Genomic DNA, 17,939 nt, shown 5'->3' on the forward strand with positions numbered 1-17,939 from the left:
GCCACCTCATGAGAAGAAAAGACTCCATGGAAAAGACCCTGATGTTGGGAAAGATGGAGGGCACTAGGAGAAGGGGACGACAGAGGACGAGATGGTTGGACAGTGTTCTCGAAGCTACCAACATGAGTCTGACCAAACTGCGGGAGGCAGTGCAAGGCAGGAGTGCCTGGCGTGCCATGGTCCATGGGGTCACGAAGAGTCAGACACGACTAAAGGACTAAACAACAACAACAACCGCCCAGGGGTCCTTTACCTTTTTTATAGGCTTAAGCTTCAGAAAAGTACTGGGGCAAGGGGGGGTTGGGGGTGGAGAGAGAAAGAGAACAAAACAATTGTCCACAAAGGAATGAGTAAATGGGCTTAGAAATTAGATGAATGTAGTTTTCTCAGCTAGACCAGTCTTAAGTGCACCAGGTAAATTGCTCAATGACACACCCACCTCTTTTTCCTCCTTGGAGCTCAAGAGTTCTGAGGTGTTAAATAGCTCTTGCTCCAGGCTGCCTTCCTACAGTCCATTATGCACTTGCAGCCTGAGGGGGAGGCCGGGTTGGAAGCGGTGCATAATACATACTTTAAAGTGAAAGGCATAAATAATACATATGGTGTAGCTATTTGCGACCTTATAATGGCTTCGGTCTTTGACTACAATGTGGAACTACTGCCAGGAAATTGTGTCAGAGAGTGGATGGGAGCTAAGTGATATCCCCGCGGAGGAATAAATGTTTTGTGACAGGGAGGAGCTAATGCAACCCGAACCTCCTGAGTCCTTGGCACTTTCCCTCCCCAAAACATTTTAATTTTAAGGCTGTAATGTGCAATGTTTGTTCACAATTCGGATCTGCAGCCAAAGAAGAAGAAGCCGGTAATAAAATGCGAGCGATAGAGGTTTGGACATTTCTGGCTGGTAAAGAAAACTGTGAGGAAGCACAGATCCAGGTGCACAAGTAGGTTATCCAAAAAATAACAACAAGCCATAAAAACGTTGAGCAGAGATATTCACGATAAACAAATATATAAAGATATATAAAGTGATTTGTGGCCAAAGTGTGACACTCTCATTCAGATGCGTGTTTATTTTTTGGTGACTAACAAAACCAATAATTAAATGTTTAAATCAAAAAGTTTTCCACCTGTCTTCTCCTGCTGCTCTGTTTACCACAGCATAATATCAGAGTAGCTGAGGAAAGTGGGTCACTGGAATAAACATATAGTTTTAGTGATTAGCTGCATTCTTCTAGGATCCAGAGCAAACTTCTCTGAAATGCTGTTTGAATGCTTTAAAAATCCTCTCTCTGAATAATAATTTCACAGCAAATCACAGATCACTTAATAATTTTTATGGTTCTTGTTTGTTCATGTGCACACACAGACACATGCCAGTTATTTAAAAAATAGTCAAAAAAATGTAACCCCCCCCCCTCCAATATATGGCAATCTTTTACAAGTGATGTATCTTTGTAAGATTATATCAGGCTGGCATTGATGTAGTGGTTAATGAACTGGACTCCCAAAAAAACCTGTATTAGGCTGTTGCTGACAGGCTCAGCTCTGAAAATTGTATAAGGTTGTTGTTAACAAGCTGGCCTCCTGTTGGAGGAAAAAGGTGAGCTCTGATTTCTCATTCAGACCTGCAGGGATTGCAATATTCAGTGTACGAATGTAGAAAAACTTGTATTGGAGAAATGGCAGACCCAAATCCACATGATTATACCTGGGGGACTGTGCTTTTTCTCTCATAAAAGTCTGGAAATCAGTTTCTGAATGCTTGTGCTAGAGGAGTTCTTACATTTAATTCCTAACCTTCTTTTGCACTTTACTATTTTAACCCTAATTGGTCCATTAGGACAAAACTATACATTACATGCTGCCAAGTGGATCTTTTCTTTGTATACCTGTAAGCTGAGGTGAGCATTTCATGCATCTGATGAAGTGGACTCTAGTCCACACACACACACACACACACACACACACACACACACCCGATCTCATAATAAAATGTGCTTGTCTTTAAGGTGCCACACAGGCATATTGTTTCTTCCTGCCCAGATCCATTTCCCAAACCATTTCGAAACAACTATTTTATATGTTTCCTTGTTTTATCCCTCTAATACCCCCTGTCCTCCAGGAAACTCAAGACAGAATACAGTGGTTCCTTGGTTCTCAAACGCCTTGGTACTCAAACAACTTGGAACCCAAACACTGCAAACCCGGAAGCGCAATATTTTTCACTCCATAAGACGCACCTAGTTTTTAGAGGAGAAAAGGGGGAAAGCCCTTTTTGGGGGGATCAGCTCACAGTTGTGCAGCTTCTTTAGCATAGGGGAAAAGCCCCGCTTTTTGTTGTTGAGCTTACTTTGCAAAGGGAAAAAATCCTGTTTTATGGGGTTCAACTCACAGTTCTGCAGCTTCTTTAGGAAAGGAAAGGGAGCCGTTTCTACAGTTTCCAGACAGATAATCTAATCAGCTAGTCACATGTCGCTGGGGAAACAAACAGTCTCCGTCTGCAGAACATTCAACAATGGAGGCCTGGGCAAGGGGGCAGGGCTGGAAAGGGAGCCAGTGATCGACCACACATTCGCTCCATAAGACGCACAGACATTTCCCCTTACTTTTTAAGAGGAAAAAAAGGTGTCTTATGGAGCAAAAAATATGGAGTGTTCCGGTTTGCAAACTATTTTCAGAAGCTGAGCATGCTCCGTTTTGCGTGTTACGCTTCTGATTTGAGTGCCACACTTCCGATTTGAGTGCCACACTAATGTTTTGAGTGTTATGCTGACGACTTGAGTGTTACACTTCCAATTTGAGTGCCACACTTACCGTATTTATTTTGCATTTTGGTTTTTGCGGCTCTTTTGTGTGTGTGACTGTGTGGAACCCAGTTCAGCTACCAATAACTGATTGATTGGTTGGTTGGTTGGTTGGTTGTGTGACTGCAGTATATTGTTGCTTTCATTTTATGGATCAATGGTTTCGCTAGATAGTAAAATTCATGTTAAATTGCTGTTTTAGGGGTTGTTTTTAAAAGTCCGGGACGGATTAATCCAATCTGCATTACTTTCTATGGGAAAGCGCGCCTTGGTATTGGAACACTTTTGTTTTGGAACAGACTTCCGGAACGGATTAAGTTTGAGAACCAAGGTACCACTGTACATGGTTCTCTGCTGCTTTTATCCTCCTATCACTCATGTGAGGTAGGCCAGGCTGAGAAATACTGACTGTCCTGACAGTGGAATCGTATCAGCTCGAGAGGCTTTTAAGCAGAGGTTGGATGGCCATCTGTCATGGATGCTTTAGCTGAGATTCCTACATTGCAGGGGGGGGAGGGTTATAGTGGACCTTTTTAATTTTCTTTTTTAGAGGAACTATTGCACTGTTTTTCCACAGACACTGGATTGCCAGTTATTTAGGATAACTAATGCATATTCACTTCTTAGCTCCCTTGCCTATGCCTTTCATCTCCTATTGTCTTTATTAGCTAGCATGTTCCATCTTGCTTATATCCTCCCCAATTCTAAATGTATCAGGAGACATCGCATTCACTCCGTGTGGAGCTTGGCTTTGTGGCTTTAGCAACGTTTGTTGCCCAAGGCGGTGCTGTTTATCAATTCATTAGAGTTGATGCTTGGCACAAAGTAATATTTTACATAACCACTGCAGATAAATAAACATATTTTTTTTTGTTTTAAATTTCTTTGCCTTCATCATGAGCAGTTAATTGGCACCTCAGAGAGAAACAGCATAAGGAGTTTTAGCTAACTGAAACATTATATACAAATACTGTGGTTGTGTTTCAGCATACAGTGGTACCTCGGTTTGAGTACTCAATTGGTTCCAGGGAGCCATTCACTCCCTGAAAAGTACTTAAACCGAGTGCCGATAGCCAGGGCCGTCTTAAGCATGTCGGGCGCCCGGGCGCGGAGATCGCTCCGGCGCCCCTGCCCCGCCCCGTTTCTTGCCGTGGCTGGTGGGCGGGTGCTGTGCGCAGCGCGGCAACCCCCTGGCAGCCCCGCGCCACCCAGCCTTCCCCTAGAGCCGGCCCTGCCGATAGCGCACGTGCGCGAAGCAACGATAGAGCGTTTCTGCGCATGTGCGAACCATGCAGATCGCTTCTGTGCATGCACACGCCACAGAACCCGGAAGTAAACACTTCCAGGTTCGCAGAGTACTTAAACCGAAAGTACTCAAACCGCAGCGGTCTTAAACCGAGGTATGACTGTATTAGATGGGTCATGTAGAAAATCAGGGAGCTAATATACATGCAGGATCATGCCCACTGATCCACCTAGATCAGTTTTTCCCCCATTCCAAGGGTCACAAGCAAGTTAATAGTGATGATTTGGCCCTGGTACTAAAGTGGGTGGGGGTGAAGGCACTTGCAATGCTGTGTTTTTGTGGGCACAGGATTCTTACCACATGCTAAGTATGGTTAACTTGCCCTTTGCTAGGTTTTGTAGCTGCTTACTTCGGCCATCTTGTTTTCTAATGTCTGGATTTAAAATAGAGTAATAAAAATGCAGATGAGTTTCTTGAATAGAGGCCTGCGACAGTGAGACTAATGGACTTTGGGGTAAGTTATAAACTCTTCCTTCTGGTAACATTAACATCAAATGATGGAAGGGGGAGCTTTTCGAATGCAGCAGACACCCCGTTCATTATCACGGGCTGCTATATGAAATAGACTGAGTATCTTATTTATCGGCATATAAAAGGGGTCTGAGCAATTCCCAGAAATGGCAAATTATAGCAGGATTAACCAACAAATCCTTTTCTAATAGGAAGACTAAAGCACTTGAGGTTTTTTGGTTTAGAAGAAAGATAAATGAGGGTCAAACTACACTTTTGTTTGTTTTGTGCTAGTACCACACAGAGTAGACCCACTGAAATTAATAGACAGGACTAAGGATGACTCTAAAGGAGGAATTCACCAACTGGAGGCAGAAATGATGGGAAAGGAGAGAGGAAGAGTGGGCTTGTGCTCAGATCTGGCTTGTGGATTTCCCCTAGGCATCTGGGTGGTCACTGCAAGAACAGGATGCTGGACTAGGTGGGCCACTGGCCTGATCCAGCAAGCTCTTATTATGTTCTTATCTATGGTCACGTCCATGTCATACATTTCAAAAACAGAAGCTTTGAACATCACTCAGAACCTCACACTTTGCATGCAGGAGGATCCAAGTTCATTCCCTGGCATCTTCGGGTGAAAGGAAAGTTTGGGTGCCAAAGACCAATCAGATTTGGAAGCAGTGGTGAGTCTGACCCTGGGGGCCTGGAAAGCTCAGTTGATGGGAGCGTGGTGCTGATAATGCCAAGGTTGCAGGTTTGATCCCTGTATGGGGCAGCTGAATATTCCTGCATTGCAGGGGGTTGGACTAGATGATTTCCAGGGTCCCTTCTAACTCTACAATTCTATGATTTTATGACACAGTAAGGCAGCCATGCTGTCCTTTAGCTCATTATCAAGATTAGAGACATGAGAAATCCCGCTGAGATATTTCATTAGGCTTACTAGTCTCTTTTGGCTTCCCTTTAAATGCCTCTGATATTTTACCTGAGCAGGAGCCTCCAAATTCTCTCTGAACTTCAGCTGAGGCAGAATTGTGATGCCAGCTTTAATATGCATACCTGGTGGCTTTCTGATTTCTTAGCTACTGCCACCTCTGCACAAGAAAGCCAAATACACATTCATTTTGCACCAGGCACCCCAGTGCAATGTGTGTGTGTGTGTGTGTGTGTGTGTGTGTTTTTAAAAATAAAAATAAAAATTGAAAGAGCTGAATTGAAATCATCTCATTTGCTCAGTTTTTACTTTTTTCTGTCTTCAATGTGCCCTCTTCACAGTATTGGGGGTGGAGTAGGAAAGACAGTAATTTCCTACTCTCTTTCATAGGAAGCACTTAAATCATTTCTTTTGAAGATACAAACATTAGGAGCAGAGGGGGAAAGAGAAAACCCATAATCCAGAAATTATACAGTAAAGGTACATCTGGATTAAATTGGGAAGGGTAGAGAGATGGAATGTGTGGATGCTGGAAGTAGAGGCACACCTTAGCAGTCCCACGATAAACACTCTTCTGGAAGCACATTTGGTTTCTAAAACTTCCACCACCCTCAGCCATTTAACAGTCTCCCACTCCCATGATTTTTGTTGTTGGCAAAAGCATTTGTAATTCACCCTTCGTCCCTAAAATATCAGGAGTTGGTGCTATATGGGGCTTTATAAAATAACCAACCATGCAATAAAACAAAGCAAACTCCCAAACACACCAACAAGATAAACTATGTACCAATTCTACCCTTATGTGTATCATTCCCTCCAATGCAATTCTGTTTCTCTCTCTTCCGTCCAAGCCACCTTTTCTCCGTGACTTAACCTCTTAGTCCTCCAGACCTCTGAAACGCATGCCTGTTCTTCCCATTACCATTTTTCTCACATTCCCTTGTGCTGAATTTTCAATTGTAATAGACCGATTCATTTTGCACCAGGCACCCCAGTGCAGTGTGTGTGTGTGAAACAAGCTCTGGAGCCGTCGGCTGCTTCCCAGGTATGTCTCGCCTTCTGCTGTGGTCCCTGGATGGTTACCTCCTCCTACCTGGCCAATCCCACCCTGGCAACACCTCCCCTGGCCGGATTGGACGGCTGGCTGTGTGGGCAGAAACCACAGGTATCCAGCCCGGGAAGGTGGTGCCAGCCCCTGAACTGCTGAGCGCTGCCTGAGGCTCCCAGGGTGCTACGCGCGACCGCGCAAAATGCACACCCCTTTTATATGGGGAACGGTCATTCTCTCTATTTTTGGATCATTAACATTAGATTTAGAACGTGGAATAGTGTGGTAGTTTTTTGTGTGCCGTCTTTCTGCTGCGTATTTCATATCGGTCTATTACGAGTATTGGCAGCATAGGTTCATTTTCTCAGAATTTTCAATTGTAAGCACCTCAGGGCAACAGCTTGACATTTTGCTTGTTATTCTGTAAGGCAACGGTCACACCGATGGTGTTCACATTGTTGTTGTTGTTGTTTAGTCGTTTAGTCGTGTCCGACTCTTCGTGACCCCATGGACCATAGCACGCCAGGCACTCCTGTCTTCCACTGCCTCCCGCAGTTTGGTCAAACTCATGTTGGTAGCTTTGAGAACACTGTCCAACCATCTCATCCTCTGTCGTCCCCTTCTCCTAGTGCCCTCAATCGTTCCCAACATCAGGGTCTTTTCCAAGGATTCTTCTCTTCTCATGAGGTGGCCAAAGTATTGGAGCCTCAGCTTCACGATCTGTCCTTCCAGTGAGCACTCAGGGCTGATTTCCTTCAGAATGGATAGGTTTGATCTTCTTGCAGTCCATGGGACTCTCAAGAGTCTCCTCCAGCACCATAATTCAAAAGCATCAATTCTTCGGCGATCAGCCTTCTTTATGGTCCAGCTCTCACTTCCATGCATCACTACTGGAAAAACCAGTGTTCACATAAGTGAATATAAATCAAGCATCCCCAAACTTCAGCCCTCCAGATGTTTTGGACTACAATTCCCATCTTCCCCAACCACTGGTCCTGTTAGCTAGGGATCATGGGAGTTGTAGGCCAAAACTTCTGGAGAGCCGCAGTTTGGGGATGCCTGATATAAATCATCATTGGGACACAACAGCATAACCGATTTGGAAAGGCGAGTTGAGATAATGTGTCGCTGGATCTAGGAAGCCCCATTGCCCACTCAAGGACTTCCCAAGTTCAGAAACAAGGCTATAGATAGGGTGATTATTAAATTGAGGTTTATTTGTTTATTTATGTAGGCTATGTTTAGACCACCTTATCCTAGGATCTCTGGGCAGGTCACAAGAAAATCAATAAAATGTCGAAATCTCCATTTAAAACACATATTCCAGAGAAAATGCAATTAAAAACAACATACCAGCAGTATCAAATAACAAAGGCCTGAACAACCAAGGCATCTGAATTTCAGTGATGAATTTGCCTTCTATGTATGTCCCACCATAGAAAATGTCTACCCACATGGCATTGCCAAGCATACAGTTCCCAGTGACGGTACATTAAGGAGAACTTCCTTGGAAGATCTCAACTCATGGGCAGGAACATACAGAGAGAGGCTCTCCTTCAAGTATAGAGGTCCCAAGTCATTTGGGGCTGAATACGTTATTTGTAAAAGGCTGGATTGGAGTCGCTGCCCCTGCTGGAGGAAGGGGTTGAGGCAATTTTCACAATATCCTGTCGTCGTCCCCGCAGCCATCCCTCATTGCGCCCTTGAATGCTACTCTGCCACATGGGCGTAGGCAGGGGGGCAGGAGAGGGCAGTTGCCCCCCCCCTAAGAAGCAGGGCCGCTGGCCAGCCTGCCCCGCTGCCTGGTGCCGTCTCCCTTCTCCCTCGCTGGCTGTGGGGCGGGTGGAGAGAAAGCCCCAGAGCCGCGCAAAGTGTTTGGCTGGCTTTCCCTCCGCCCGCCCCACAGCCAGTTGGCTAGAGGACGTCTCCCTTCTCGCTGGCTGTGGGGCGGGTGGAGGTAAAGCCAGCCAAATGCTTTGCGCGGCTCTGGGGCTTTCCCCCCCACCCGCCCCACAGCCAGCCGGCTAGAAGGGATGTTTCCCTTCTCCCTGGCTGGCTGTGGGGCGGGTGGAGGGGGAGGAGGGGATCGGAACAGCCCAATTTTGGGCTGATCCTGGCAGCCCCTTGCCCCTACCAATCGCGGAGGGGGAGGAGGGGGTCGGAAGAGCCCGATTTTGGGCTGATCCTGGTGCCCCCTCGCCCCTGCTGGTCGAGGAGGGGTCGGAGGGGGTCGGAGCAGCCCGATTTCAGGCTGATCCTGGTGCCCCCTCGCCCCTGAACAACCATGGCTTTCCTTGCCGCACTGTGGCCCCTCCCCTCCCGTGCCTTGGCCCCGCCCCTTGCCCCCCTAATTTTGATCCTGGCTATGCCCCTGCTCTGCCACGTTTGGGCACCTCTGGGAAAATGTAACAGGCATTGTAGGAAGCAGGAGAGGGAATGGGCAAAACTGAACCACCAACTCCTTCTTCCAGTGGGAGACTTACTTGGATCTCAATCCTTTCTGTCAGTAGGAACATAGGAAGCTGCCTTTTACTGAGTCAGACCATGGGTCCATCTAGCTCAGTACTGTCTACACTGACTAGCAGAGGTTCTCCAGGATTTGGGGCAGGAGCCTCTCCCAGCCCTACCTGGAGATGCCAGGGATTGAACCCGGGACCTTCTGCTTTCAAGGCAGATGCTCTGCCACTGAGCTATGGTCCTTCCTTAAGCAGAAGGAGCTATTCCACCTGGATTAGAAAGGGATGAATCCGTCACATTTCTCATTTTATCAAAGCTGAGTTCAGCTCACCCACATCCATGTGTGAAGTTGTCTTATAAAAGCCTGCACACACAAAATTATGCATTTTATGAGCATTTCTCATCCATATGCAATTTTGCGTGCAATTTGCCTAATATGTGCATTTTGTGAGTCATTTTCCATAATAGAATGCCATTTTGTACATTATTTCCACTAATAGGTGCATTTTTGTGGACCATTTTGACTGGAAAACTGTGTCACAAAATTTAGTTCGCTTCCTCCCCCATCCTCACCTAGACAACACTCTAAATTAGAGTGATGTGAATCTTTATCCTTTCTGTGCTGTGGTGGAGATGGAAACCATCAGATCCCAACCGCACGTACAAAGTCACCCTGCAGCTTCCGGCAGAACTCGCACTGGATCTTCTTATGCCATTGCTACTTTATGCATGGCATTTGCGTTGATATGTGAAAATGAAGTGTTTGCAAAGATGAAAAACCTCTCATTTCCCATTTGGCAGCTCTTGAATTATTCTCTAACTGCCAAGTTCACCTACCTCTCTAAATGGCAGAAATTAGCAAAGCTATTTGTTTGTGTGTCTGCCCAGCATTGAGGAGAATACCAAGTAGATTTAGCATCATCGGGGAAACATAATGTCTCATTATTTTGTGTGCCTGTTAGAACTCTCTTAATATAAATATACCTCTTTGACATGTGTTTATTTATTTGTTTAGCTGCTTGTTGTTGTTTTTAATTAACATCTATAACACAACGGTTATTTCTTACTAGGGTACTAACGTTATGTTAGCTAAAATTATGAGAAACTAGTAATCATAACTCGGCTCATAACTCCTGGTGGGGAGGGGCAGAGTTTAATTATGTGCCTGATAAGTGGCTGCATTATCACTTGTTGACTTGAATGTATTTAAAAGAGGATGGGGGAGGGAATCATGGAGGATAAAGCTATTAATGGCTACTAGCCATGAATCAGGACGCGGGTGGCGCTGTGATCTAAACCACTGAGCCTCTTGGGCTTGCTGATTGGAAGGTTGGTGGTTCGAATCCCCACGATGGGGTGAGCTCCCGTTGCTTCTGCCAACCTAGCAGTTTGAAAGCATGCCAGTGCAAGTAGATAAATAGGTACTATGGTGGCGGGAAGGTAAACGGCATTTCCGTGTGTTCTGGTTTCTGTCACGGTGTTCTGTTGTGCCAGAAGTGGTTTAGTCATGCTGGCCACATGACCCAGAAAGCTGTCTGTGGACAAACGCTGGCTCCCTCGGCCTGAAAGCGAGATGAGCGCCGCAATCCCCTAGTCGCCTTTGACTGGACTTAACCATCCAGGGGTCCTTTACCTTACTAGCCATGATGACTACCAGTAGGTTCTGCCCCCACTCTCGGAGGCACTATGTCTCTGGATACAAGTTGCTGAGCATTGCAGGTGGGAAGAATGCTGTTGCTAGCTTTCCATGGGCATCTGGGACACTGCAAGAACAGGATGCTCGGCTAGATGAGCCATTGACCTGATCCAAAAAGGCTCTCCTGGTGGTCTTATGCCCCAGGTGGTTGCCAAGGGTAGCCCTTTCAAAGAGGCTTTGAAACAGCAGATCTCAATAGCCTTTTGACCTCAGTGCAGACACCTTGGTTAACCAACTCCTTGAGCTCAGAAATGGTGATGATGTTTCAGGAGGAAGTTGAGGGAAAGTCGTGCTGCTACAAATTAAGGGGGTTTAGCAGCAGAAGGAAAGGGAATAGGTGAAAGGGGGAGCAAGTCCACAGCGATGAGTAAAGCAAGGGTTGCAGAACCGCAGCTGTGTAATACAGGCATCCCCAAACTGCGGCTCTCCAGATGTTTTGGCCAAAACTCCCATGATCCCTAGCTAACAGGATCAGTGGTCAGGGATAATGGGAATTGTAGTCCAAAACATCTGGAGGGCCGAAGTTTGGGGATGCCTGGTGCAATATAATGTGTGGCCTGAGGGACATGAAGATGTGAGCCATATGTTACTGGAAGGCTGTTTCCCTGGTGGGCCTTACCCAGATCATGTGATGATTGTTCATTCCAGGGCCAGTTGTCCCTGCGAAGTAGGGTGTGTGTGTGTGTGTGTACAGATTGAAAGTGGTGCAACTCAGATGACTCACCATCGGCACCTGCTGATGACTCACACCTGATGATGATGTCACTGCTCGAGTAGGGAATGGAGAGCCCTGCCATAAAGGGTTTGTTTTTTTATGGTCTCTATCTACATTGGTAGCAAATAAACTGGACCTGAACGGTGAATAACCTTGTGTGGCCTGGATTAATGAAGGAGTCACACCAGGCCAAGGGCAACATCTGTAAAGATCTTGCTGCAATATTCAGACCCTGATTTTTGTCATCACTGCCATCACAGGTAGGGCTGCTCATAGAGCCAGATGCAGCAGCAAATGTGAATTTTCACACATCCTTCCATCCTCCACCCAGGCAAACAAGAGGCATTAGGACTCATTGCTCCCATGCAAAAACAGAGAAGGTGCAAAGCAGGTGAGGGATTTGGTCTGAATGAGCCCCAGAAGCCAGGCAGAGAGGCCTGGAGGGCTGCATTTGGCCCTGAGTCTGAAGTTCCCAACCCCCAATCTAGAACTGATGTTCCCATTGAAATGCAACTCTTGAGTGCACAGGGTGGGTTTCCTTGTGACATTAGGAATGAATGGAACAGGGACACGCCACTTTTCTTGCTCAGTGCAAGCCTTTTAGTGGAGTACTAGAGCTTGGAAAGCTGGCTGAGAGCCAGCCACTCCCCCCGACTGCTCTTATCTAAGAAATGCACAAACCTTCTAAGCGAGAGTTGTGTTCAAAGAGAGGCCTGGCTGCTATTTGAAGGCCTCTGGGGATTAATGTGGTTCCACCCATACAATCAGCCTAGAGAAACTGGTGTTTAAAAAGTGTTCAAGTCTATTAATCTTCACCTCTACCCAGAGTCCTTGCACTGACTTTCAGTTTGTGTAAGAGATGGAGTAAACCGAAAGGTAACAAGCACCTCAACGCAACAGCACTACTGTCTTGTAGAGTGATTATACTGTTTGGTAATACTGCATTTAGGGATGTGCTAGATAGTCCCCACATGTGGAATGCTAGGCACATCTGAATAACAACAAAAATCCCTCTTTGAACCATACATCAGCTACCTGGGATAATCTGCTCATGTATATTTATGGGAAAGGTCTATCGCTCAGAAGCAGAGCATCTGCTTTGCATGCAGAAGGTCCCAGGTTCAAATTCCTGGCATCTCTAGGCAGGGCTGGGACTGTCCCCTGCCTGAACCCTTGGAGATCGGCTGCCAGTCAATGTAGACAAAATGAAGAAAGATGGATCAATGGTCTAGCTCAGTACGGTATTAGGCAGAGTCCTGCGCTCCTGTATCATGAGCTATTGAGTATGCAGAGTTATCAGTTCAAATAACGAAAATGGATATCCTTCCCCACTCTAACCCTTAGTGTGATATATATTTTTTCCGTTGCAGATTGTATTCCGGAAGATTAGTGATGTCAAGCGAGAAGAAGAAGAGAGGATGAAAAGGAAAAACGAAGCCCCTTTAGTCTTGCCACCTGACCATCCGGTCCGTCGGCTTTTTCAAAGATTTAGGCAGCAGAAGGAGGCCCGGCTGGCTGCAGAAAGAGGCCGAGACGACTTGGATGTGGAGAAAGGCAACATTCTGGGAGACCACCCTTCGCGCACTGTGGTTAAAGCTAGCATCGTCACCGTCAGGGAAAGCCCCGCCACGCCAATCACCTACCAGTCTGCTTCAACATCCGGGGTATCCGACCAGGCCAAGCTTCAAGCCCCAGCCTCAGACTATGTAGGAGGGAAGGTGGCAGGAGACTTTCCGAGGCGCAAAGGCTGGGCAAAGTTCAAAGATGCCTGCGCGAAGGGAGAGGACTGGAACAAAGTCTCCAAGGCAGAATCCATGGAGACGCTGCCGGAGAGGACGAAAGTGGTGGGGGAAGCCACTCTGAAGAAGACCGACTCTTGCGACAGCGGCATCACAAAAAGCGACCTGCGCTTGGACAATGTGGGGGAGACGAGGAGTCCTCAGGACCGAAGCCCCGTCCTGGCAGAAGTCAAGCACTCGTTTTACCCCATCCCCGAACAGACTCTTCAGGCCACGATGCTGGAAGTGAAGCACGAGCTGAAGGAGGACATCAAAGCTTTAAACACAAAAATAACGAACATAGAAAAACAGCTTGCTGAGATACTAAGGATATTAGCCTCTAGAAGAAGCTCGCAATCACCACAGGAGTTGTACGAAATATCAAGGCCACAGTCTCCAGAATCAGAAAAAGACCTTTTTGGAGCAAGCTGAGGTGGTTCTTTTAAGCAGACGTCAATCGGGTATCCCCCGCAAACACAACAAAACACCCACTTCAACATGTTTTAAGCGAAACATTTAATCTTTCCTTGATGAACTCCATTGAGGGGCCAATCCGTTAACCATGTTCTCCTCCCTCTCTAAATGGTATAGTAACAGGAATTGCAACCTCATGTCGAGATGGCAGCTGACTCTGAAGTCTTTTTGACAGCAAGGGTACAGTTTATAATGTTTTTCCCCCTCCTTCTTCGTCAGTGCATCCTTTACCCCTCAAATTGACTTTTGTTATATAAAAGAAAGAAAGAAAGACATATGTTAAGCCCAGTTCATATACTTACCCGGTTGTTGGAACTTTTTTACATGGTGTTTATTCCTGGGCAAATTCTCCCTCCACTTGCCCCCGTGTAAATAATATATGACACAGGGGCTTCACGTGTGAATGAACAAGTGAAGGCCCTCTTTTGAAGGGGAAGAATAATGTCAATCAGGCATTCATGTGAATGAACCTGCATGTTAACATTACACTGACCGCATTCATACATTGAAATCCATACATTGAAATCCATACATTGAAAACACTACAAAGCTTTGAAGAGTTATGACTTCCCCCAAATAATTATGGGAGTAAGGGTGCCTGAGAATTTTCAGAGACCCTTATTTCCTTCACAGAACTGCAATTCTCAGAGTGGTTTAGCCAGCAATCCCTTTTCACAGGTAATACTAGGCAGTGGCGTAGTAATGGGGGGGGGGTAGCAGGCTGGATGGGGCTGACCACTTCTGACGGCCGCTGCTGTGCAACGTGGCCACCACCATTGAGGAGAAGCCCCGATGCAAGCAAGACTGCCTCACTCCGTGGTTTGCTCGCGGGGTTTGTTGCGGCGCTGCGGTGCATGCCTTCTGTGCGCGCATGCGTCGTGTGTCATGACACGTGACGCATGTGCGTGGTGGACACTCCGCCCCCCGGTGGGGTGCCTTTGGGTTTGCTGCCCTGGGCAGCCAGGCGGCTAGCTACGCCGCTGATACTAGGAATTGTACCTCTGTTAGGGGGCTCCTAACAAATCTTAACAAACAGTTCCCAGGATCCTTTGGGGGAAAGCCATGGCTGCTTAAAGTGGTATCATAGTGCTTTCAATGTGTGGTGAGATTGTGGTCCATATGCACATGTGGTGGTGTGGAAATCAGGGAGAGAAATAGTTCCAACACTTTTATTACAAGAGGACCCACAACCGTAGGAAACACTTTAGGCTTCCACAGCCTGGTGTCCTCCAGGTGTCTTAGACTACAACTCCCATCAGCCCCAGCCAGTAACATTGTACTGACTGGGGCTCATGGGAGTTGTAGTCCAAAATATCTGGAGGACACCCGAGTACAGAAAGTGGAAGTATATGAACTGGGCTCCTTTCAAGCTTTGGATCTTGAACATGACTTTACATTGCCAGCTTGCTGAGTAAGATCTCACCATTGTGAAATTGTTTAGCAAGTCCCTTCGCCTTCCTCCTTTTATGTCTGCATAGCCTTTATAGATCATGTGAAATGGCGAGGTTTCACATGGTGGTGATAATGTGGTGGTCCAGAAAAAGGAGCAAAAGGGTGGACTTCCTTATCAAAGTATGCAGTGTGTATTTTCACATACGATTCGTAGGTGCCATTACTTATTGCCACCTGGTGGTAGAAAAATCTCAGATTTGGGTTGATATCATCTAATGGCAAAGAAACATGAAACTGTGAGGTTTCCCTGTCATCAAAAATATTTGGAGTTTTTTTAAAAGAGGCCTTCCACACTAATGTGTGTTCGTGATTTTATAAACAAACTCCTGCCCCCACCCCAACGAGAAATTGATATTCTGTGCTCATGACGTTGTTTTGAACTCTCCACTTTGCCTTTTGAGTTTCCTTTAAACAAGATATATGCCAAAGGATGCTGAACTATGTATACATTAAGACCAAGGATGCACACCAACCATTCCGATGTATTTTCTCATTGTAATGGTCCCCAGTACCTTAGGGAGATAGATTGTGCTGTTCTGTCTCTATCTCATATTCTAAGCGGATGCTCTCTCCCTTGAAATGTATTTGTCTTGAGGAAGACTAACTAGGGCACCTGTAGAAGTAAAAGCAGGTGGGGGAAAGAAATTGCTTGTATTAAGGAAAACTCCATTGTACCAAAGGACACTGCACCAAGGAGATAGTGAAAATTGCATAACAGAGAAAGACTGTGTTGCTAGTGGGCTAGTGGACGTGGGGAACCCTTGCCCTCCACATGTTAACAGCCTCCCACAATCCTTGGCCATTGGCCATATTTGCTGGGACTGATGGGAGCTGTAGTTCAGTCACATCAGAGTGGGGAAGCGGTGCCACATCCGCATGATCACAATTGCCATGGAAGAATAATGCTGCAAAGTACTGAATCTAAACTGAACTGCAGTGTAATGTTCAGAGATATATTGTTTGGACTGTTTTTTATAGAAAGAGATGTTCATCAGCGATGCAGACTTCCTTTCCAAGATGTGGACTGGATCCTGAGAACTGTGGATGGTGCCCAGCTCATGGAAATCAAATTAGTCCCAACAAATTACTTACATCCACTGATTTCAACGAGTCTGCTCTATTAGTCTCCATCTGCGCTACCCATTGAAAGCACTTTGATACCACTTTACAGAGCCGTGGCTTTCCCCCAAAGAATCCTGGGAAGTGAAGTTTGTTAAGGGCATTGAGAGTTCCCCTCACAGAGCTACAGTTCTCAGAGAGTGGCTTAACAATCAGTCACAGGGAACTAACTCTCAGCACATTTACCCAACTACAGTTCCCAGGATTCTTTGGGTTAGGCCATGATTGTTTAAAGTGATATGTTACCGCTTTAAACGTAGAGTGCAGATGGGGTCCGTGCAGAGAGTCAGACTCCACTCTCTGTGCTAAACTCCCTTTCCGAAAGTAGCGCCTCCCTGTGCCATTTACCACATTTTGCGCCCCCCATCAAAAGCACAGCAGTATTGCAGATATCCTCGAGTGCAATGCTGCTTCGGAGGAATAGCAGCAGGAGAATCTGCTGGGGCTTAAAAAGAAAAAAGTCCTGCACACCAAAACGGGTGCTTTGAATCCCAGCCGCGGTCTTTGCATATGGTTTTGATTGCCGTTAAACTGCAGGGATGCAGAGAGAGCATTTGCTCTCATCTTCATAATTATTAGGGACAAAAATAGAAAGCGATTCCAATAATACACAGTACATAAAGCTCAGCAGTTAGTAACTCTGCTGCAGTGCTGAGAAGCAGCTCTGGAGGACGTTAGTTCCTTAAGATTAATTTCTTTCAGACAAAGGCAATCACGGACTGCTGTGTGGGAAAGCTGGTGCCATTTTGCTTAGTTTATCCCACAGGATGTTTATAGCTTGCACCAAGTCATAAATTCCAGGGCCGCAGTGTTTACTTGACTAATCAGTTAGGTGGATTGATTAAAAACTTTAAATTAATTAACCTTTCCATGAATTGGCAGTGGTTTGTCAAGAAAGAAAGAAAGAAAGAAAGAAAGAAAGAAAGAAAGAAAGAAAGAAAGAAAGAAGGAAGGAAGGAAGGAAGGAAGGAAGGAAGGAAGGAAGGAAGGAAGGAAGGAAGGAAGGAAGGAAGGAAGCCTGGAGCAGATTTCTGTTCATGGATTGAGGTGGCCCCACCAATTTACTTCTTACTGTAGTCTTGTGTGCTTTCCTTCTGAGCCCCTTCTGAAGGTCTGTGATCTTATGGCATGATGTGGCATTCAGGGCTGTAGCTGGAAGGAAGAGTCAAGGAACACACTACACACACACACACACACACACACACACACACACACACACACAGGTTCACATGGGAGTGCCTTCCGCTTGCACAAGAAGCACTTTTGAGTCCAGCAAATGCATTTATTTTGAACTCTGGCATTTGCAAAAACCACAAAGGCAGGTCCAGTTTGGGAAGAGGCATCTTCTCATCTCCCACACATGCCTTGTTCTGTGATGCTACTCATGTGACACATCTAAGCACCGTTCCAAAATTAAAGAAAGCAGGGTTTATTTTCCTCCCTTCAAATCTATTGTTTATCCATATGAAAATGTCTGCAGATTTATTTCATTACTCCCTCAATGAAAAGCCATATGTTTGAACAGGGTGACAGGATTAATAAGTTTGCCTGATTTTGTGTACCAAAGGCTATTAGGTGAAAGGCTTTAAGTGGATAACCAACAAATAGTTTTCTTTGCTTGATGCTTGGACTTAATACATCTATATATAGGTGTGTGAGAGAAGGGGAGGGAGGGAGAAACTCTATAGGCTTATAATATAGGG

At 45.9% G+C, this 17,939-nt stretch overlaps 1 protein-coding gene and 1 non-coding gene across 2 annotated transcripts in view; one reads left to right on the top strand and one right to left on the bottom strand.

The window, feature by feature from the left end:
• The window catches only part of KCNH1 (potassium voltage-gated channel subfamily H member 1), a 213,965-nt gene extending 200,221 nt beyond the window's left edge, over window positions 1-13,744 (top strand). The window contains exon 11 of the mRNA XM_060273026.1: window positions 12,784-13,744. Coding sequence (XP_060129009.1) covers window positions 12,784-13,623 — 840 coding nt within the window. The 3' untranslated portion in view covers window positions 13,624-13,744. The remainder of the gene's footprint in view (window positions 1-12,783) is intronic.
• Window positions 9,174-9,244, bottom strand: TRNAS-UGA (transfer RNA serine (anticodon UGA)). The gene has a single exon. It is a non-coding gene; the product is annotated as a tRNA-Ser (tRNA).
• Window positions 13,745-17,939: the final 4,195 nt, after the last annotated feature.

This window comes from Zootoca vivipara, chromosome 3 (assembly GCF_963506605.1).
Source record: "Zootoca vivipara chromosome 3, rZooViv1.1, whole genome shotgun sequence".
In the NCBI taxonomy this organism is placed as follows: Eukaryota; Metazoa; Chordata; class Lepidosauria; order Squamata; family Lacertidae; genus Zootoca; species Zootoca vivipara.